Raw genomic sequence first — 23180 nt, forward strand, 5'->3', positions numbered from 1 at the left:
AAAGTGTGCTTAGGGGGCTCTGAATATTAGAAGGAATTGTTAAATGCACAGGTATATTTAAATAATTGTGCTCAGTGTTCTGAAGTGGTAAAAATTCAGTTACCTCTCAAGTTTTGAAAAATTAATTTTGGCTTGAAAATAAAATATCATGGGCTGGCAATCAATCCAGGATACTTTTTTGCCTAATATTAACTGAAAGATACAACCTACTTGAGGTTGGGGACCAAGGCTTATGTATCCATCATATTAAGTTGTGGGAAAAAATTAGTGATGTACTTCATGTGTTTCCCAAAAATCACTGTTCTCTTAGATACACATGATACTCTTGATTTGTAAACTTACCTAGATACTTACGGAATCTCTTAATTGCATTTATCTTCTACTACCTCTCATGAATTTTTGACTACTGTATCCAATTTCTTATGTTTTGTAATTTGTTGAATAAGTCCATGATCGCATTTGTTATTTCTTTTCTATGGACCAAAGCTCCTTAACAATTTGATAACTTAAATGGGGTTTTCAGGCTGTACCTTGTGGAGCCCCAAAACACAAAAACCATTGAACTAGCTGATCATAGACTTTGCTGCACTGCTTTCCAAGATTCTGGCCATTCCCAGACCCCTAAACCATGACCAGGAAAATTCTCAATGTGGAGACATGTATGGTTGCTCTCCACTCCTGCTGACTGCTCTTTCCCCGCCCCAGAAGCCCTGTCTCCATGAGGAATATGGAGGACTCAAATGTCACAAAAATCAAAAGTGGCTTCTTAGAGCAAAGGATGGGTACCCCTCTTACGGACCTTTATCTTTGCCTTTTCAGACTAAAGACGTCTTTATCTGACCATGTGTGGCAACACCTTCATGCACTTGGTCATTTTGTTTATTTTGGCCTGCAGATTTATTATCTTAATTTAAATGGCGAGACCTTGGTACACATGTTGTTCCTTAACTCTTATGGCAGTACATTTTCCTATGTAACTCATGAAGACATCTGTAATTGCTTTAATGGTAAGTACTATTTGTTTGTCCTAACATTCTTCCTCTGGTCAACCTATTCAGCGGAGAGTGAGTCAAAATTCCCCCACACACTCACCCTAAGTCATTAGTTTCAGGAACTGTGGATGTTCTGTGTTACTCTACAGTGCTCTGTAGTGATAGGCTGCCTTTGTTTCCGTTCTCATGACAGTAACTGCTTTGCACAGTTTTCACTTCATTGCCTGCATTGGTGGGTGTAAACTGTGTGTGGGAGGGGCAGCTAAATCAGAGGGAGATTAAACAGTTTCAAAGTCACAGAATTGTAGGGTCAGTGATTAAATTTGATCAAATATATTTCTCACTGGCACTGTTTAGAAACCATGTGCAGTGTGCTGGTCACAAATGAACTCAAAGAAAGCGTGAGGGCAGAGTTAGGTTAATCCATTTTATAACCAGGACAGTTACTCCTAACCCTGTTCCATCCCATCCCCTGCCTCCATGTTTTCCCCTTGACAGGACAATACAGTGTATTAATAACATTGGTGGGGGGGGGGGGGGAGGCTGTACCCCATAATTATAATACAAGTAAAATGAAATTTTGTATACATATTTATATTAGTCATGTATGGCCTGTTAAACAGTCATGCATATTATGCACATAAAAAAAAAAAAATCTGCCAAGCACCCTGCCAAGTGAAATCTGACTTTCCAAGGCTATGTTGACAATATGTGTGGCCTTACTGCTTTACTCTGCCACCATATATCCTGAGCTTTCTAAGAAAGTTTGAGAAAGTATTTTTAATTTTCAGCTCAACAGTCTGCTATAGAATTTAGCTTTAAAATTAAGTTCACTTAAGCTCAAGATTTCACACTATCATACCTAATTTCTAGTATCCCTAGTCACTTAAGTAATTTAAAAATCTCAAGTAAACAGTGTTGAGGCTAACAGTTTCAGGAATTTCAGACTTTATGCAAGACTGAATGAAAGCAAAATTAACTTGATCCAAATTTGTTCATGAGAATAGAACTAACGATGAGTATTTACCCTCTTCTCAGATCTATTACATATATTACCTCATCTAATCCTCAAAAGAAATATATGCAGTAAGGCTTATTCCCCCCATTTTACAGAATTAGGAACCAAAGCCCAAGGTTACCCAGCCTGGGATTCAAACCCAAGCATTCCGATTCCAGAACTCACACTCTTGCCACTGTATTCCAAGATCAATAGTATTTTCTAAACTTAGAAATTTTTTTCCTCAGGTGATACACTTTTGGCCATTCAAGCACCTTCTGGTACACAGCTGGAGGTACCTATTCCAGAAATGGTATGCAGGGTAACTTTTCTTAATGTGGATCTGCTGTCTTAAGAAGGACAAATGTATTATCTTTAGCTGAACAAGAGCTAACTGTGTGTAAACACTTTCAAATACTGCTTTTAAGTTTTCTATCTGAAAGTATTTATAAATGAGTTTGTATGTCTTTAGTACTTTAGTAAAATTATAGAAGTGACTGAATAAATCATTTAACATTTTGAGTATAAAAGTTTTTTTATGTGATTTTTTGAGCTAGAAAATATTAAGGAATGAGTAATGATATAATCAATAATCTTTTAAAAAGTCAGTTAAAATGACTATATCTATAACTGATACAGCAATCCTAGCTGAGGAAAAAGTTCAACTTAAATATCCACCATACCAGATTGCTTGAAATTGGGTCTTTTTCAAAACATTCTCTAGTTGAGTCAAAGACATTTATTGACTCTATTCTATGTATAATTCTATGTTATATATACAATTAGTCCTTTATAGCTTTGCTTATCTTAATTTTTGGTGTTCCAAAGTAGTTAGAAATGTTAATATTTATTCATTTGTTTATACCCAATAATCTTAAAGGGTCAGAATGGACAAAAGAAATACCAGATCAATCTAAAGAGTCATTCAGGACCTATCCACGTGCTGCTTATAAATAAAGAATCCAATTCATCTAAGCCTGTGGTTTTTCCTGTTCCCCCACCTGATGACCTCACACAACCCTCCTCTCAGCCCTCCACTCCAGTGACTCCACAGAAATCCAACATAGCAACTCAGAATCTGCCTGAGCAACATGTCTCTGAAAGAAGCCAAAATCTTCAACAGACTCCAGCCACAGACTTGTCATCAGGTGAGTCTAGAGCCTTTGTTTTAAAAAGTAGAGAAGGAAAAATATGAATAACATATTAAGTAAGTTGGAGAGCTTTTCTGAATTAGTCAGCTATGGTCATTCTGTTACCAAACACAGGAGGAAAAATGGTAAGCCTAAGAAGTATATAGTGTCTCCTACACAGGACACACTGGGATAGGTATTATGAGGAAAATTTAAAAACAGATCCTGCTTTAATTCTGTTACTACAGATTTATTTTTTAGGTGATATACACACACAATCTGATTGTATATTCAGCATATATAATTGGATACAGTATAATGTGGCTAAGACCGTGTAGCATTATGAATAGTGTGAGCAAGGAAAAGGTAGTTAATGGACCTACGTATGCAGTTTTCCTTAGAATTCCATGTTCGGAATTGATAGAAATTTGTTCATTCCCCCCACCCTCCCCCCCCCATTAATATTTGCATGTCAACTTTTTTTTTTTTTCAACGTTTTTTTTTTTTATTATTTATTTTTGGGACAGAGAAAAACAGAGCATGAACGGGGGAGGGGCAGAGAGAGAGGGAGACACAGAATCGGAAACAGGCTCCAGGCTCTGAGCCATCAGCCCAGAGCCTGACGTGGGGCTCGAACTCACGGACCGCGAGGTCGTGACCTGGCTGAAGTCGGACGCTTAACCGACTGCGCCACCCAGGCGCCCCTCAACTTTTTTTTTAAATGTTTATTTATTTTTGAGAGAGAGAGATACAGTGTGAGCAGGGGAGGGGCCAAGAGAGGGAGACACAGAATCTGAAGCAGGCTCCAGGCTCTGAGCTGTCAGCACAGGGCCAGACATGGGGCTCAAACTCACGAGCGGTTAGATCATGACCTTCTGAAGTGAGAAGTTCAACCGACTGAGCCATCCAGGCGCCCCACATATCAACTTTTTTATCAGAGGTTTACTTTGTAAACCTTAGTCACTCATTTTAGTCACTCTAGGATGAATTATTGAAATGTGTTCCAATTACCTTTAAGAAAAATCAAACTACTGTAGAATATAGTGACATTTGCCTCTTCATATTCCTTGTTACACTTTTTATTTGGAAAGTTTAGTTTTATAGCTGATAAATGGTCTTAACTCCAAGTTAGGAAATCTTGCCTTCCTAAATTGTTTAATCTGAAATGAAAATAGCTAAATCTCCAAAAACTGGGCATTGGGAGTACCATCCACATCTAAATTTGATTCCAAATAAAGGGCCCATGGCAGATATTCTCTCAATATCTGAAGGAGTTGCTGAATGAATTAAGTCATGCCAGTCTAGATGTAATATTGCAGATCATTAAAAGCTACATTGTACATAATCCAATTTGTCTATTTTTACCTTTGGGATGTGTCTCATTAGAATGTGACATGAATCTTACTACTGTGGGAATTCACAATACTTAAGAGTGAGGCTATAAAGATCTAACTGGACACAGTATTTTTCTTCCTTTCCTTCCTCTAGAAGTATTTCTATACTTAAGATATAGAATGGGGCGTGCACAACAAAGTGTACTCCTTAAGAAGTTTATGATCTAATTATAATTAATGGGGGCAAATCTAAAGACAGACAAGCTCTCTGTGGTTTAATTTAGACACCATTAGTAAGTCATCTTCCACAAAGCATTAAAAATTTTTTTTCAGCAGTTTCTGTATATAGTTTTGTATTTGGAAATAGTAGAGAAAGTAATTTGGGGTCAGATTTTAGAGAGGACCTTGAATATCAGACTGAGTTGGAACTTTAGCCAATAAGCCAAAGATTTGTGAGCAGGGAAATAGCAACTTAGAAACTGCACACTGGTGAGTACAGGAGTAACAAGAAGATGCTTTTGGCCTGGGAAACAGAAGAGATTAGAGGCAATGGAGAATGAATATATGGTGTCTGCAGTTATGTAACTATAAAAGAACATTACAGCTAAGATGGGTGATAACAATGGGATTGGAAAGAGAAAGAAGAGATTTGAGAAGTATTGTTTAGGTAAAATAAAATAAATAACTTTGATGTGTGAGATCCGGAGATAAATTAGAGGAATGGAAAGTAATGTTGAAGTTTTGAGATTGGGTAACTGGGAGAATTACAGTATACTGACTTTGTAAAACCAAGGAGTCAGTTTTGGGAGAATGATGAGGAGTCTTTTGATCTACATCTTGAGTTTAGAAGTTAAAAGTAATGCCAAGCACAGAGTAGGTGCTCATGAAAATGGTATCTTTCTGTCAAGTTCTATACTTTAATAAAAGCTGCTAGTGTTTAACTTTTTAAACACAACTGTTTAAATATATGCTGTTTTTAAGTAACTGCCCTTTTTTTGATGTTTGAGAGAGAGAAAGAGAGAAGGGCAGAGAGAGACACACACAGAATCTGAAGCAGAGCTTCAGCAGCTTCAGCTTCAGCTGTCAGCACATATGGGGCTTGAACTCATTCATGAACCACAAGATCATGACCTGAGCTGAAGTTGGATGCTTGACTGACTGAGCCACCCAGGAGCCCCATAACTGCCTTTTAAAAAATTTTGAGAGAGAGAGAAAATGTGCATATGTGCATGCATGTGAGTGGGGGAGGTGCAGAGAGGGAGAGAGAGAATCCCAAGCAGGCTCTGTGCTGTCAGCGCAGAGCCCAATGTGAAATTAGATCCCATGAATAGTGAGATCGTGACCTGAGCCAAAATCAAGAGTTGGATGCTTAACTGAGCCACCCAAGCTTCCTAAAGTAACTGCCTTTTACTGTCAAAATATATAAATAGAACTGTAACAAAACTTTATTATCATATTTCTGTTTCCAGCAGGATCTATTAGTGGAGATATCATTGATGAGTTAATGTCTTCTGATGGTAAGTAGTTTAAAATTTTACTACTTAAATATCAATAATGCTTCTCTAGAGTTTATAAGTGGCAAAAGATTGAAAAGAAATGCAGAATGTGTATTTTTTTAACTGCTTAACATCCTATGATGATTCATGAAAAATCTCCCACTTTAAAGTAAATCATAGGCATCCTTCAATTTTTATTTTACTGCATTTCAAGAAAAGAAAAAGGCCAATAAGGGGATACTTATCACTTTCACTGAATAAATTTCTAAACTGTTAGCCCACTAGTCTTTTTCATGTCTGAAGAATTTGGCCAAGAAAAGTAAAATAATATATAGGTAATCTCAAAACCCAGTTTTGTAAATATCCCCACAAAGGCCAATGTCAAGCTACCAATGTGAACTATTACTAACATCAGCCATGTCATCATCTAATCTGAAATAATCCTTAAAAATCAATTGCTACAAAATATTATAATTACTTTAATAACTCTCTTGGCTTTCACCTTCCTGTAAATTCTTGGATTCAGTCCTGTTTCCTAACAAATATAGCCGAACCTAGGAAACTGCAACTGTTAAATTAGCAAATGGTACAATAACCACTTAGAGAATAAACTTCTGTAGAAACAAAACATCAGTGTATTTATGAAGTCTAGTTCCTATTTCTCTTTTCAAAGTAGGAGCTTATTTAGCAGAGATCAGAGGAAATACTTTGACACTGTTTTTGAATCATACATTTTAGTGTGACAAGTTCAGCCAACAAAAATTTTAACCTCAGGGCGCCTGGGTGGCTCAGTCGGTTGAGCTTTCGACTTTGGCTCAGTTCATGATCTCACAGTTCGTGAGTTCAAGTCCTGCATCAGGCTCTGTGCTGACAGCTGAGAGCCTGGAGCCTGCTTCAGAGTCTGAGTTTCCCTCTCTCTGCCCTTCCCCCGCTCATGCTGTCTCTCTCTGTCCCTCAAAAATGAATGTTAAAACGAATTTTTTTTAAATAAAAAAATTTTTTAACCTCTATTTCTTAAGCTATACCAATGCATAAATTATCTTTAAATGAGAATCTTTCAAAATATACACTAAACAGAAGTCGTTCATTTGATTACAACTTTTTCTATTATTTCCTAAAAATTCTTACATAACATTAAGAAGCATAGTTTCTTTAGATATTTAGATAGATGTATTTGAGAGTATTCTGTTAAACATCATTAACTGTATATAAAAACCATGTTTAACACTGAATTTGTTTTACTTGCAGTGTTTCCTCTTTTACGGCTTTCTCCTACCCCGGCAGATGACTACAACTTTAATTTAGATGATAATGAAGGAGTTTGTGATCTGTTTGATGTCCAGATACTAAATTATTAGATTCCATGGAAACTTGGGACTGTTATCTACCTCTAACTGTAACATTTTAGACTTCTTAATAACCTAAGTATTTAAAATAATGAATGTAACACCTTTTTAGTTCACTGATTCTGAAGTGTTCTCTAATAATTTCTTTTTTACTTCACAAAACTTCAACCATAAAAACAAAGGGCTCTTTTCAACCATAAAAACAAAGGCTTTTTTTCAGGGGAAAAAGTGATTTAATATCCACAAATCCCCTCCCTTCCCCCTTAAGTGATTACATTCTGGGATTTCACCTTTTCTTCCAATTCTGAATCCTTCTGTTTTTTTCCCTCTTATGAGAGGAAATTTAAAGTAGACTAAGGTCATCAAAAACAAAGTTGGCCAGCGGCTCATCCCTTGTCTTATATTTTTTTACTGCCACGAAACTGTCCATATTTCTGTGTGTCCTCCAATCCAAAAACACATTCACTGCCACTTATAAAGTGAAGGATGTAAACTAGGATATGTTAACTGTTTCAGTGAACAGATTTTGTGAAGTGCCTTCTGTTTTAGCACTTTAAGTTTATCACATTTTGTTGACTTCTGACATTCCACTTTCCTAGATTATAGGAAAGATCTGTTTATGTAGTTTGTTTTTAAAATGTGCCAATGCTTGTACATTAACAAGATTTTTAAAAATAAAACTGTATAAAACATTTAATTTATTGGTCTTCTTGGGGTATTTGATGTATCACCAGTGTATTACAATTGAGCCATCAATCTTGTCGCTTCATCAACATTAACTGATTCGTTTTCATGACACTGCTGAGGAATCTGAAGGGAGAAAAATATTGTATTTAAAAATGTAGATAACAACAGTCAACAAAAATGACTTGTATATAATATATTACCTAATTTAATATCTTCTAGTCATACCTTTGGAAACAGAACAGTAAATTCTCGTATTCGGACTCAATGGTCTGAATGACTCAATATGCTATATATAGTATATTGTATATAGTAACAAGTTCACTTGGCTTACTAACTACAGAGCCAAAGATAGTAGAGAGCCAAATACTAAAAATTATATTCAAATCACAGGCTTTAAAAAGTTAGAGTTTAGCTTATTAGCCGTAACAAAAGGAAATGATTCACACTCACCAGCTGTTTCTGCAGAGGTTCAAGGGAAAGTCCTTTGGAGAAATGTGCAAGTTCCTTTTGTATATCTACAAAAGCTTTATTCACTCTGTTAACTTTTTCATCATTCACAATGTTTATCTTTTAAAAAAGAAAAAAAGGTTATTAATCTACAATCTTGTAACCATAAATAATAAAATATATCCAACTTTAATTTAATCTTGTTAAACCTAAAAATGTAAAAATTCATCAACCCTACCCATTTGTGGGGATAATTTACACAAAAATTCTTATGGTCTTATTGGGAAGTTTTAGACAAAAGGTTCTGTGTTTTTCAAAATAAGAATTATGTGGACATACATCATATTTAGACACGGTATAGGTACATTAAATACATGACCACAATCCTAGGCTACAGTCATCTCTCATTGTAAAACGAGGAACCTGGATCAAATGCTTTACTCTTTTTTTTTAATTAATTTTTTTTTAAAGTAAGCTCCATGCCTGGTGTGGGGCTTAAACTCACGGCCAGAGTCACATGCTTTACTGGTTGAGCCAACCAGGTGCTCCACTTTAGACTCCTTCTAACAGTCCATCTCAGAATCCTTCCTTGACCTCCTTGCCTTAACAGGAGTCCCTTCCAGTCTCCTGAGGACAATTTCCCTTACAACCCTTCTCTCTTTAAATCTTGTTTTTCACTGCTGCTCTGAAACCATTTCTCCTTAAAAACTCTGCCCCTAATGCATCAGAATATTCTAATACCTCTTTCCTCATTACTGTCACCTGCCAACACATTTACTTGCTCCCTCACGAAAGATCTCAAAACTCAGCTCACTGACCTCTCTCATGCCTGGTGAGAGGCTTCAACAAAAACCTAACCCTCTAGTTTCTTAGTCTGTTCAGGTCCTCAACTCCCAGATTCTTTCCCACTACCTACCTCAGCCATCCACTTCCATGGATTACCTTTGCCTGCAACTTGTAACACCTCCTGTTCTTCAAGTTCACTTGGCTTACTAACGATTCTTCAATCTTCCTGAAATCTCCCACCAATTTCACATATTTTTCACTTTCCGTGTCGTCACTTTTTCCTTTAGCCAGCCCAGATTCCGTGACCATTATTTAATCAATCACTCCTTTACTCTCTTAACTTTCCTTCTCTTCCTTAATCAAACCTGCTTGACAAACTAGTTAAACTCAACTGACAGCTTTTCCTGAGCCTAAAACTGAATCTGCAGAAAATCTAACTGGCTGGCCTCACTTTAAATTCATGATCACAAACTTCAACTTACCATGTATATAGTGCCTGGCAATCTTAAGACCTCCACTTAGTAAATTAGGCCACTTTTCTGAGAAAACTGATACCTTCCCCAACCAGGCGGCCTACCCAGATTTCCCTCCCTTATATATCTTTCATTAGCATACACAAAGCGGCTAGCACTTCTATGCAAACAACATGATCTCCTGTCAGTCAAATACACCAAGTTTTTCCCCAGCATGGGGCCTTCGCATTTGTTATTCTCTCTGCCTAAAGTGTGCCGCTCCCAACACTTTCCAGAGCTTTATATTACTATGATAAGGAAAAGATAGGGTTCAGTAGGGACCTGAGGTCCCTGGTAGGGAAAAACCCTTATTTTGGAACAATGTTGGGAGTGTCTGACCCCAGCAAACCCTTCAGGCATAAGGTTCCTCTTAAAGTAACAGACCCCACCTACTCCCCTTCAGGCTTCCTTCAGGAATTTGACAAAAGACCTAAGTACGACCATAGGCCACCCCCTGGTACAATGGAAATGAGCCAATCAGGAATGGACAACCCAGCACCAAGACCTGCAAGCCAGTAAGGGTATAAAACCTGAGAAGGAACAAGGGGGAAGGGCTGGGGGGGTGACAGGAGCCTTATGTAACAAGGACCCTTGCCTACAGTCCTTAGGCATTCACTTTGAATGCCCCCTCTCGGTAAAGACAGCTTCCCTACTTACTACTCTTACACTCCAATCTTATGCTCTAATAATAAACCTTTGCCTGCTGCTCATTTTCTATGTACACCTCTTCATTCTTTGAAGAGGTGAGACGACGAACCCAGGGTCCTGAGGTAAAAAATCCTGCGGCATTACTTGCTCCCCACCATCTGGATCTTGGCTTGAATGTCAACTTTGAAAGCAATCCTGTGTAAAACTGTCACTCCCTACCCCATCATATCACCTAGCTTTATTTCCTTTATAAGCATTTACTAAGTAAGTCATAAAAATGCTCCATCAAAATGCTTAACTTTGCTAGTTCATGAAAACTGAAAGATAAAATGTTACATATCTTTGACTATTTTGCCAATTACAAAGTCCTGGAGACCTGACTCCACCTACTACTTAAACTTGAAAACATTTTCTTGAAGAATTTCCTGAAAGAATCTACTTAATCTTGAAGAAGAAATTTCCCATTTCCCAAATATTTTGAGGAAAAAAACACACACACAAAAAAACAATAAACTCCTTTCTTTCCCAATTTTGCACTTTAAGGAAGTATCTTATCTTCATTTTATAGGTTTTTGTTTGAGTTCTAGATATCAGGGAGATAAGAATTACTGAGAAGAAAAAGAATGGGTGCCGATCAGCATTTCATGTCTCGATTCTGTCAGGAGGTTCTTGAATATATTTGGGGTCAGATATAAGAACTGTTTCCCACACCATGGTTTTGGATAATTTCTATGCTCTGATAAAGCTTTTAAAACTGTTCTTTGGAGCCTCATGCATTTGCAGTTAAAGTGCTTTTTTCTTAGGGTGCCTCTGTTGGTTGAGTGTCTGACTCTTGATTTTACCTCAGGTCGTGATCCCAGGGCTGTGGGATCGAGCCCCTGTGTCAGACTCTGAGCTGAGTGTGCAGCCTGCTTAGGGTTCTCTCTCTCTCCCTCTGGCCCTCTTCCCCCACTCACGTGTTTTCTCTGTCTTTAAAAAGAAAAAAAAAAAAGTGCTTTTTTCTTTTCATACATATACATCAAGAAAGGGGGGGTAATTTTTCATTTAAAAAAAATAACTGTTTAAAATTATCTTGCCTTTGTGAGGAAGGCTAAGAACCTGTTTTAAATAATAGCTTTCAGTTTTTCAGTGGCTTTACAACTATGCGTGGCTTGCAAACGATACTGTCAGAGTACTTAAATAATACTCACCTTCTTAAGATTAGTGGTAACCGGTTTTGCTTTGTTTTTAGTCTTAAAGTTTTTTTGGCTGGCTATATGAAATACATTTCTGGACCTCTGTCCTCTTAGTTTGCTCTTGGCCATTGTCTAGGGAAAAAAGAGACGGAACTCAATTAAGCTCAATTTAAGTTTTTAAAATAAAGGTACCAATTTAGTGTAAGAAATTCCATCTTACTCCGGATTTTTTAAAGTTGCTGTACGTATTAAATTATTTCAATGTCTTTCGTCACTACTAAGTTTTCTGCTGTCTAATGCAGAGTATGTGCCTGATTCTTTTCTGTATCTCCAATACTTGGCCCATAGGAAGTACCATGTTAATTTCTGCGGGTTGAATTCATTAATACTATCAACACAATTGTTTTCTCAGCTCTCTGCAGCACATGACAACATTAACCACCACCATCCATCCTTCTGCTGGTTTATATACTACTATACCACTCTGGTTCCTATCATACTTTAGGAGGGACTCCTCTCCCCTTCTTCCTTTTTCATTCCTTTTTACTTGCCTTTCTCTCCTATGTACACTTCTTCAAAATCAGTCCTTAATTCTGCACTTCCTACCTTACTTTCACAACTTTCATATCACCTCTATGTGAATGGCTCTTGTTGTGAAATTTTAGATATTTTCTTTGCTCTATAGTTAAACATGCACGTAGCCTGTAAATTTTACCTTAGAAATGTCTTTCAAATCTGCTTTAACAATGCATATGAGGAAAAATTTTAAAATATTAATAGTTAAGATTTATTGAGGTTTTAAAATGTGTATAAGCACTATGTGAACATTTTATTGCTTTAGCCAATTTACTCTGCACAACACTGTGGGAGGTACTATTATCCCCATTTTATAGATAAAACTGATGCAAAAAGGCTAATTTGCCCAATGTCACACTGTTAGTAATCAAGAAATGTCAGGATTCAAAGCCAGGAAGATTAGATCCAGAGCTAACATCATGTGATTTGGTCTCTCATATACAAATAACATATGTATACAGAAACATAGTATAGTACTGCCTAGTTCAGGACTGTATTACCAGCACGGTCCCTAGGTCCATTTGGTTGGACCACAGATTGGCAAACTATACCAATGGATCAAATGAGATCAGGCACCTGTCTCTGTAAGTAAAGTTTCAGTAGAACACAGCTATGTCAGCCTGATCATGTATTGTCTGTGGCTACCTTCTTGCTACAACAATAGTCCACAAAGCCTAAAGTATTTATTATCTGGCCTTTTGCAGAAAGAGTGCCAACCCCTGGCTTAAGCCATCTGCATTCAAGTCTATGTATAGTGCTGTGCGATGAACCTCTCCAATATTAAAAGTTTCCAGTGACTTTTCCCATGCCTTAGGGACAGTGAGCTTTGTCCTGGTATATTGCCAGAACCCCAAATCTAGCATAAATATGTCAAACACATCTCCTGCTACCTCTCTATACATACCCATCCTAGTCTACAAATTGCTGTTTGAAGACACTTTGCACATTCTTTCTTTCCTTTCCTCAACTTTTATCTCTGGACTTAAATTTATATTCTCCTTCAATGTCTAGCCTCAGTAAAGTACTTAGGGACAGCAATGCTTTTAAACACCAACGGTACTCCTCCTACTTATAAAAAAAAGCCAGACATGAACACAATAGGAAATTCATGATTACTAAAGAGGAAGTAGAAAATACACATCATATCCCCCCAATTAAATAATCTAAAATCCTTCTTCCAATAGTAACCAAAAATCCAATCACTCATCTAGAATTTATTAATAACGTACTATGTGCCAGCTGTGGTATAAAAGTGACAATACAAAAACATGTATGTGATACAAACACGGACACATGATATGTGTCGCTACATGAAGCATACAAATGGACACAAGAGGGAGAGGTCTACTAGAGTTGTGGACTTGAGAAAGGTTCGTGGAGAAGGGAATACCGTGGTGGCTGAGGCAATACTGAAATTTTGTTGACAACAACGTGAAAATTGTTGTTAACAAGAGACAACGAAAAACTGGTACCCGGACAAGGGCTTAAGGCCCAAAGGCACCTTGGTTTCAGGCCTCGGCCAGCAGGCACGCCGCTGCCCAGTAGGATTGCCCTGAGGCCGCGCGCGATGGAACCCAGCCGCCGGGCCTCAGCGGTACAAGACCCACCGGTCCTGTCCCAACCCCCGAAACTTCACGACAGTTTGCCAGAAAATGTATCAACATCTTACCATACCTTCGATAACCTCGTGCAGCACGTCAAACTCCAAGCGACGCCATCTGCACGCACACGATCCAGGAAGTTCCGGGGGGAAAGGAGCCAGTCAAAATTCCTCCCACAGGCCATAGTTCCGCCCACCGAGCGGAGTCCCACCCACAGAGCACGGCCTGACACAGACGAAGCCCCGCCTACCAAACGTAGTTCGGCTCAGGAGCGCGTTCCCACCCTCGTAACGTAGTCCCGCCCATAGAGCCTGCTCAAATGCTGAGCTCCTTCCAAACCTAGCGAAGCCCCGCCCACAGGGAGAAGTTCCACCCACCATGGGAAATCCCGCCCCTAGAGCATCCCTTACTTTAGGCAGCATTGTGGATTCGTACTCTGCTCCGGCAAACTGGAGGCGTTGGAAACGCAGCCAAGCAGGACTTCCAGGGCTGATGGGTATGTGCACAGAAAGCACTGAGGGCGTTTCTGAGGTTCCGAGCCTTAAAGACAGTCACCAAGGGGTCGCCCCTCAGCCGCAGACTCCTGACTGTCTCTGCCCAAGCTCCCAGGAGGTGGCGCTGCGCACCTCTGGGTGGCGTCCGGGGCTTGGCTGGAGGTGTAAAGAACCTTGTTGGCTGGAGAGATGGGGGCTATAACCTCGAAAGGGGACGTTTGTAATGAGCGAGGAGATGGAATGCTTTTCTCGTGTAGTTTCCTTGCTCCAAAAAGAGAATTTCTAACAGCACAGCCGAGGTACAAGAAAATATAAAAAGAAAATAATTATCAGGGAACTTAGAAAAACTTAGAAGAAACATTTTTTGCCTTCTGGTTGTGAGTTCCTGTGTATTTCTCAATTAAGACATTGTGGGTTGAGTTTTCTAGAAAACTGATTCAATTCTACTAAGAGGAACTCCTCATTAAGTTTTCACATGTTTATTTTGATGAGTTCATAGGAAAATCCAGATTTTAAACGCATGTAGAAGTACTAACATTCATATATTAATTTATTACTTTCAGGAGTTTAGCCTACACTAAGTATCAAAATAAAGCCATAATTCCACTCTCCTTTTGCACGGAAGATACTAGCTATCAAGGTTCATATTTTAAGCTATTGACCGGCATTCGCACAACTAGTACTGAACAAAACCAAACTAGGATATTTGTGGGTTGGCTCTGGGTCAAATTTTCCGCCCAAACAGCCACTTGCCTGCTTATAGGAAGATGAGCCGCTTATACAATAAATCGTGTTATTATGTTAATATTCATCACAAAAAAACTAGGGGATATATTAAGGAAAGAAATAATTACCTGTCAGTGTGTTTATTCAAATATTGTATTCTAAGAGTGACTTTTTAAAAAAAAATTTAACGTTTATTTCTTGAGAGAGAGACAGAGCGTGAGCAGGGAAGGGGTAGAGAGCGAGGGAGACAGAGAATCCGAAGCAGGCTCCAGGATCTGAGCTGTCAGCACAGAGCCTGACGTGGGGCTCAAACTGATGATCAGGACCTGAGCCGAGGTGGGCCGCTTAACCCACCAAGCCGCTCAGGTGCCCCTAAGAGTGACTTTTAAAAAACAACTTAAAATGCTGGTATAAAATACCAGTAATGTGCGGGGCAAAACCAAAATTACAGAAAATCATCAGAATCTTTTACAAGACCCGAGTTATCCACAAGTACTGAAGCAAATAAGGCAGGTTTAATTATGGTTACTTGAATGTGAAGTTACTGATGTATATGAGGAAGACAAATAGATGTAATAGAATGACATCATAGTGTTTATGAAAACTTACGGGACTGGCTCTTTTATTTGAAATGGTGAGATAAAGATACATCCAGCAAAGAAATAGCATGGTTATACAGGCAAAAGCAGAAGCATTGTATGAGGTGTGAGTGAGAAGTCATGGATTTCTGTTTTACCTTTCTCACCAACCAATAGTGTGATTATGAACAAGTTACTTCATTTCTCTGTGCTTCCCTTTCCCATGTGTAGATGGTCATTCATAGAGTATGCCCACTTCAGAGAATGTCCATTCTGTTCAGCATCCTTTCTGAGGAACCATTTTTCTCCCATTAAGTGGTCCTGGTTGAGCTGATAATTATAGTCCTCCTTGAAAGATTTTCCAACTAGAGCTGGTGAGGAATGCTGTTTCCTGCATTTAGTGTCTTTGTATTGGGATGATATGAAATTAGGGCTGCTATTAGCCATCTCCTCCAGCAACTTGCAGGAGGCCTGTCTGCAGTGGGAGGGAATGAGGGCAAATTACAAAATAGAATAGATCTGACTGAACAATAGAACACAGGACCCTGATGATGTCATTTGAATCTTTGGATTCAGCCATAGATGCAAGAAAGATCTATCCCCAGACTTCTCAGTTACCTAAGCAAAAACATTGTGTTTTGTTGGCTTCAGTGGTCTGGGGTTATTGTTATTTTTTAAAATTGTACCTAAAAGAGTCTTTATTCCTGTCCAATCTACCTAGCCCATGTGCAGAGTTAATAAAATACAAAGCAGGAAAGCATAAGATATTATTAGGACAAAAGAAAGGATCATGCTAATTTTCTAAAAGCTATTTACCTATGAACCAAATGAATCATATATAAAGAAAAAAATAACTTCAAGTTTTCTAATCTTTAAAAATACATGCAAATATCATTTCACATTTTTCTGGCAACCTTAAAAATAAAATCATAAGTAGAAAAAACATTTTTCGGAAACACTAGTTTTCCTGTTGAAACTTAGCAATGCAGAGTTCTGTATACAGATCTGGTCCTCAAAGAACTGTCTTAAAAGTAATTCAACGAGTAAACATGGATAGTTAGGGGGAATAAGAAAATGAGTGCACACACAAATAATTACAAACCATTCATAACAAATCTCATAGCCCTTTACCGGAACAAAGCCAGTCTTGTATAAATGATACGCTATGATAAACTTGTTTTATCAGTTCAACTTTATTCTCCCCAGTGCTCAGTTTCATTTGATCACAATAGTTTGAACACCTAGGCTCTGTGGGAGCTCAGAGAAGTACATGATCACTGCTTTCTCTTAAAGGGAGCACAATCACCTGGGAGAGACAGATGTGTGCACATGGAGTAATCATTGAAGACAGAAAGTGGTAAGGACTGTGATAAATGCAAAATGATAAATATAAAAATGCATTATTTAAGGAAGAAAATAATTTTGCACTCTGGAGACATTCATGTTAAAGTTCTCATCTGACTGTCTTAAAACAGAAATCAAACTACAGTTCAAAGGCCAGATCTAGCCCACTGCTTATTTTTGTACAACCCATAAGCTAAGAAAGGTTTTACATTTTAAAATGGGAGGAAAAATCAAAGTAAGGACAATTTATTGAGACACATAAACGTTCTATTAATATTTCAGTGTCTGTAAGTATAATTTGATGGAACACAGCTACACTTATTTGTTTACATATTATATATGACTGCTTTCACACTACAACAGCAGAATTGAGTAGTTGTGACAGAGATTGAGTAGTCTGCAAAGCCTAAAATATTTGCTATCTGGCCCTTTACCAATTTTAAAACTTTTAAAAACTTGACCAACCCATCTTAGAGGATGAGCAGCATGGTGGTGTAACTGGTTGTACTAGTATTAGTATTTTATACTCAAAGCAATACAAGTCTTAGAAGAATGAAGGTCACTTTTCCTCCCAGCATTCTTGGGTAGCTAGATCTTTTACATCATGAGTCTGAGTTTCTTTGTCTCTAATGGTTATCGATGGTTTTCATGTGTCTGGGCTGAAAATTGAAGTTTACAGATATTTTGCAGACATCCCTACCTGGATCTTCCTTAGGGAATGGAAAAGGGAAATGGCTTAATCTTAGGAGAGAAAATGAGCTTCTGGAAATTGAAGAAATGTTCAGGGGAGAGGGTGGTTAACAGTTTTCTGTAAGTGCCTGAGACTTTTGTCCCTCTGGCACATGGCTTGAGGAGAAGTAGCATAAGATCTCTCTACCAACAAGGGTTACAGAAAGGATGGAGCTTTCTGTCTGCAAAGGAAATCTAGGCATTGATATTGACAATTGTAGCAGCCACTGTGATGGACTGCAGACCAAAAAAGTTTCTGTTTTCTGGATTTGGGATAAGCCATTCACTTCCCATGTACTTGAGACTGAGATGAAATTTTTATACCTAGCCCATGTACTCTTCAAGGGCTCGTTTATTATTCAGGCGCCTTTGCATCCCCGTGTAGGATTCTCTATTTCCAGTTCATAGGAGATGTGGCATAAACATTTGCTAATTATAAACAGGTGAGCAAGGTATTGTAGCCAACATACTAAAAATGACTTTAAAGCTCTATTATCTTTACCATGACAGAAAAATACCTAGAGAAACACTTCTTTTTATCTTCGTGTAGCACTATTCCTTGGAAATGATAGGTGCTCAATAAATATGTTTTTAATTTAATTAAACAGATTTTTATCCAGAGTTATCTCCTAGTCAAGTACCTAGAAATCCTGAAATCCAGTCACAAAGGAATGCTTGTATGTGAAATATTTGAAGGTTAACGGTCAGGGGTGCCTGGGTAGCTCAGTCAGTTAAGGACTCTTGCTTTTAGCTCAGCTCATGATCTCACCATTGTGAGATAAAGTCCTGTCAGGCTCCATGCTGGCAGCACAGAGCCTGCTTGGGATTCTCTGTCTTTCTGTCTCCCTGTGCCCCTCCCCTGCTCACACGTGCAAATGCACATGCCTGCTCTCTCTCTCTCAAAAAAAATTAAAATTAAAATTGAAAAAGAATGGTCAAATACATAGCACAAAGGCAATAAAAATATTCAAAGGGTACATGAAGTCCTTTCACATTTGTTTTTCAGCTGACATTGTTATGTTCAAAGTCTGCACAGACTAAAGTCAACAGTTTTTGACTCTCATCTTTGTGTTGTTCTATAGCAACCCTGTTGTGCTGAAATCTTACTAAGAATTCCACGGGCATCTATATTTTAATAAAACCAAAAAATGCTGAGGACTAAAGTTCTCACAAACATTTGGCTCCTTAAAGACTTTTGTTTTTCTTTTGGATTAGAAAAGTCATGAAGAGTCAATGTAGAAATGGAAAATTCAGAAAAGTATAAAGAAGAAAACAAATAACCAACAATTATTACATTCTGATTTTCCTCTCCATCTACTTTCTCTCATTTGGATTATTGTAATAGATTCCTATCTGGTTTCCCTGCTTTAATCTCTATGCAAGCCCAGCGGCCAGAGGAATCCTGCTAAAATGTTAATCAGTTCATGTCATTCCTCAGCTCAAAATCCCCAATGTTCCCCATATGATTCAGAATAAAAGCCAAGTTCTTTAAAAGCCTGTGAAGCCATGTGTGACACCCCCCCCCCCACTTTGCTCCCACTGCTTTCTTACTGTTCTATAATCCTGGCCAGGTGTGTTCCTCCTTCTCAACCCTTCTGCCCCTAAATATCTGCAAGGCTCCTCTCTCATGTCTTTCAGATCTTCTCTCCGATGCCTTCTTTTCAGTGAGGGCTTCCATGACTGTAAAGTTCCAAGTCCTCCTACATCCCTTCTCTGCTATCCCATTATTGTCACATAGCCTACCATATATTTCTTCATTTTGTTTTTTATCTCTCTGCCTGCTAGAATGTAAGCTCCATAAAGGCAAAGCATTCAGGGCACCTGGGTGGCTCAGTCGGTTAAGTGTCTGACTTCTGCTCAGGTCATGATCTTACAGTTCGTGGGTTTGGGCCCCGCATCAGGCTCTGTGCTGACAGCTCAGAGCCTAGAGCCTGCTTCTGATTCTGTGTCTCCCTCTTTCTCTCTGTCCCTCCCCCGCTCACATTCTGGCTCTCTCTCTTGAAAATAAACATTAAAAATTAAAAAAAAAAAAAGGCAGATCTTTCCATCTGGTTTTGTTTGCTACTATATTAGCTTCCTAACGTGTAACAAATCACCCCAAAATTTAGTCACTCGCAACAACAACCCTCATTTATTATTTCATAATTTTAGTGGGTTCTGCTTGACAATTCTGGCTCAGGGTCTTTGCTGAGGGTTCACTTAGATGTTTGCTGGGACTGTAGTCATCTGAAGGCTTGACTGGGGCTGAGGGATCTACTTTCAAAGCAACTCACTCATGCAGCTGCAGGTTGGTGCTGGCTAGTGCCAGGATGCTTGAAATCATCTCCAGGAGGACCTCTCCACAGGACTGTTTGATATTCTCATGATGTGGAAGCTGGCTACCTCCAGACTAAGTGATCCCAGAGAGCAAGGGAGAAACTGCAATGTCTTTTACGACCTCGACTCAGAAATCACACCCTACCACTTCCATTCTATTTTATTAATTACGTATGCCCATCCTATTCAGTAAGGAAAGAGACTACACAAAGAATTAAATCCCAGGAGGTGAGGCTCATTGAAGATTATCTTGGAGGCTGACTAGTACAGCTGCTATATCCCCTGTGCCTAAAACTGCCTAGCATCTAAAGGTAATCTGATAAATATTTGGAACAATGAATAAGTTCCACCACTCAGATTTTCAAAAATATATTTCTTTGCAGCTTTTTTTAGAGCACTTATGCTATGTTATTTATTAAAAATTGGAGTTTCAGGATAAAAATTTATAACCTATAGATACAAACATCTACTTATTAATAAGTATATTGAAAATATATTTATATCTTTCTAAAATTACATCTTTTTGATCTATAATAAATTATTTCAACTCTCTTCTTAACATTGACATTTCTGTTGTTTCTGGATTTTTTTCTAATATAAATACATTGTGATGAACATCTTTGTACATAAATCTTTGAGAAGATCTAATATTTTAGGGAGCATAGTTTAAGAATAAGATCTCAGGTTATGAACACTTAAAGTACTCGATTTAAATTACCAATTGTTTTCAGAAAGACTGTATATTTTACAATTCTACCAACGGTGTGTGAACGTGCCAAGTTCACCATGTCCTTATTGATATGGAGTCTTTATACTTTTTAAGAAGCTGAGATTTTGATTAGGAAGACATAGCATGAAGACCTCTTAACAATTTCTCATCTTTTGAATTTTGTTTCATGTTTATAGCTTAGTTTTCTTTTTTTCTTTTGTCATATTAACTGGTTGTTTAGGAGTTAAAATAGACAAAATTTAGAGGTAAAGGGAGAAAGAGAAAAGCAGGAATCGGTATGAGTATTAAATGTTTTTAAATGTTTATTTTTCAGGGAGACAGAGTGCAAGCAGGGGAGGGACAGAGAGAGAGAGGGAGACACAAGACCTGAAGCAGGCTCCAGGCTCTGAGCTGTCAGTACAAAGCCCGACGCAGGACTTGAAGTCGCAAACTGTGAGATCATGACCTGAACCAAAGTCAGACACTTTACCCACTGAGCCACCCAGGTGCCCCTGATTATTAAATTTATGACTTGTGCAATTGGGTGGATCGTGGTGCTATTTAATAAGATAGAGAAAACTGTGGGAGGGAAACTGGGACAGGGAGGAAATAAATAATTCCATTTCAGACACCTTAAGTTGCAGCACTTGGATGCAGTTCAGTGGATCTAGAGCTATCCTGCCCAATATAGTAGCCACTCACCACATGTGGCTATCAATCACTTGCATGCACTAGCCTGAACTGAGATATTCTGTAATAGTAAACTATGCATCAGACTTAAAGACCTAGTAAGACCAAAAAAAAAAAAAAAAAAAAAGTAGAAGGTATAACTGTGTCAGTTAAGATTCATTCAAGAGACAGAAATCATATAATATTTTGAATAGTAAAAGTTGACGTAAAGAATTGTTAACTATAACAAGGAATAAGACGTAAGAGAACCATAAAGAATATCCTTAGGCTAATGGAGAGTCTCTGAGGAAGGACAAACTTGGAAGTTGGCCTCCTCTCCAAGACTGGGATTCAGATCACTGGAGAAGGTGTAGCTGCCGCCCATTGGATGGCAGAGAAGTTCATGGGGTGGCCCAGGCCAGAGCTGGCCCATAGTTGGCAGGCAAGCAGGAAACACCCGTCTGGGGTACAGTGAGCTAAATCTGGCATGCAGGTGTGCAAAGGGACTCAGACATTGGGAACCACCTCTACAGCAGGGTGGTACACAAGCTAGAGGGCAGTGTCTGTTTCAGAAGCACCATGGGAAACACCATCCATGCTGCAGTCTGCCTGAGGCCGGTAGGCAGGTGTGGAGAGGGAATAGAGGCATCTACTTGCCAGAAGAGGAGCATGAGAGCCAGGGTGTTTGGCGTTTACTTCGGAAGTTATGATGAGAGGGTTACTGGGTTCGGGCTGGGGCTATGAACTTGCTGAGGGACTGCACACTCTTGGTGTGAGGCTGGGCCAGAGCGGCCCTGCATGTCCATCCACACACGTCTCTGCCAGGAGCCCAGCAGGAGCAAGAAGAAAACAAAAATGCAGCACACCAGAACCAGGAAACTGGTCCCTGTCCTGAAATGTCCCTCTACTGAAAAAAGGTTGGCATTGTGCTTGCTGCAAAGAAGAAATTCTTAAAGCTCCATTATCACAGAGCAGATAATGTGTGGTGAACTCAGAACTGAGGAAGAATGCATTGATCACTGACACACTCATTAATATTTTTTATATTGATTCATGTTAAAACAGAAATATCTTGGATATATGGGGTTAAATAAGATCTATCATTAAAACAAATTTTCACTTTTTTAAAACTTATTTTTAATGTAACTAGTTGAAAATTGAAAGTCAAAAATATGGATAACATATGTGACTCACACTACGTTTCTCTTGGATAGTGCTGGAATATATTTCTAAACTAGGTAGATTATGTCCATAGACGTTGATGGAAATTCCTAAGAGAAGAGTGTAGAGAGAGAAGAGATCCTGGTAGAAAGTCCCAAACCCTTAAAATTTAAAGGTTGGTTTGATGGTTAATGTTATGTCCCAACTTGACTGGGTCACAGGATGCTCAGATATTTGGTCAGCCATTATCTTGGGTGTTTCTGTGAGGGTGTTTGTCAAATGAAATTAGCATTTAAACCAGTAGACTGAGTAAAGCAGGGTGCTCTCCCTAATGTGGGTGGGTCTTATTCAATCAGTTGAAGATCTGAATAGAATAAAAAGGCTGACCCTCTCCTGAGTAAAGCAGAATTCCTCCTGCCTGACTGCTTTTGAACTTGTACATCGGTTTTTTCCTGCCTTCAGACTTGAACTGAAACATTGGCTCTTCCAAGATCTCGAGCCTGCCAGTCTTCAGCCTGGCATTAGACCATTGATTTTCTCATTTCCAGCTTGCCAACTCATCCTGTGAATCTCAGGACTTGTCAGTTTCCATAATTGTGTGAGCCAATTCCTTATACTAAATCTTTTTTATTTTTTATTTTTCCCCACCCCTAAATCTCTTCTTAAACACACACAAACACGCACACACACTCACACACACTCACACACACACACACACACACACACA

At 38.6% G+C, this 23180-nt stretch overlaps 2 protein-coding genes across 3 annotated transcripts in view; one reads left to right on the plus strand and one right to left on the minus strand.

Annotated features, from left to right (window-relative positions):
- Window positions 1–7992, plus strand: part of E2F5 (E2F transcription factor 5) — a 27948-nt gene extending 19956 nt beyond the window's left edge. Inside the window, exons 4-8 of one of the 2 annotated variants that reach the window (XM_047842520.1) lie at window positions 964–1007; window positions 2238–2302; window positions 2870–3137; window positions 5923–5970; window positions 7198–7992. In XM_047842520.1, the coding sequence (XP_047698476.1) occupies window positions 964–1007; window positions 2238–2302; window positions 2870–3137; window positions 5923–5970; window positions 7198–7307 (535 nt within the window). In that variant the 3' untranslated portion in view covers window positions 7308–7992. The remainder of the gene's footprint in view (window positions 1–963; window positions 1008–2237; window positions 2303–2869; window positions 3138–5922; window positions 5971–7197) is intronic. The other variant, XM_047842521.1, reaches the window with a different exon arrangement.
- On the minus strand, window positions 7977–13929 carry RBIS (ribosomal biogenesis factor). Its single transcript, XM_047842523.1, has 4 exons — window positions 13801–13929; window positions 11566–11682; window positions 8433–8549; window positions 7977–8105 (listed from the first exon to the last, which is right to left on the minus strand). The coding sequence occupies exons 1-4, from the start codon at window positions 13909–13911 to the stop codon at window positions 8034–8036; spliced, it is 417 nt and encodes a 138-aa protein (XP_047698479.1). The 5' UTR covers window positions 13912–13929; the 3' UTR covers window positions 7977–8033.
- Window positions 13930–23180: the final 9251 nt, after the last annotated feature.

This window comes from Prionailurus viverrinus, chromosome F2 (genome assembly GCF_022837055.1).
Source record: "Prionailurus viverrinus isolate Anna chromosome F2, UM_Priviv_1.0, whole genome shotgun sequence".
In the NCBI taxonomy this organism is placed as follows: domain Eukaryota; kingdom Metazoa; phylum Chordata; class Mammalia; order Carnivora; family Felidae; genus Prionailurus; species Prionailurus viverrinus.

What these genes read in the sequence shown, in the direction of transcription:
- RBIS (XM_047842523.1), bottom strand. Translation starts at nt 13,911, where the DNA reads ATGGCCTGTGGGAGGAATTTTGACTGGCTCCTTTCCCCCCGGAACTTC. An exon ending in GCTGCACGAGGTTATCGAAG is followed by an intron (nt 11,683 to 13,800) that starts GTATGGTAAGAT and finishes TTTTTTCCCTAG; the next exon opens with ACAATGGCCAAGAGCAAACT. An exon ending in AACCTCTGCAGAAACAGCTG is followed by an intron (nt 8,106 to 8,432) that starts GTGAGTGTGAAT and finishes TTCTCCCTTCAG; the next exon opens with ATTCCTCAGCAGTGTCATGA.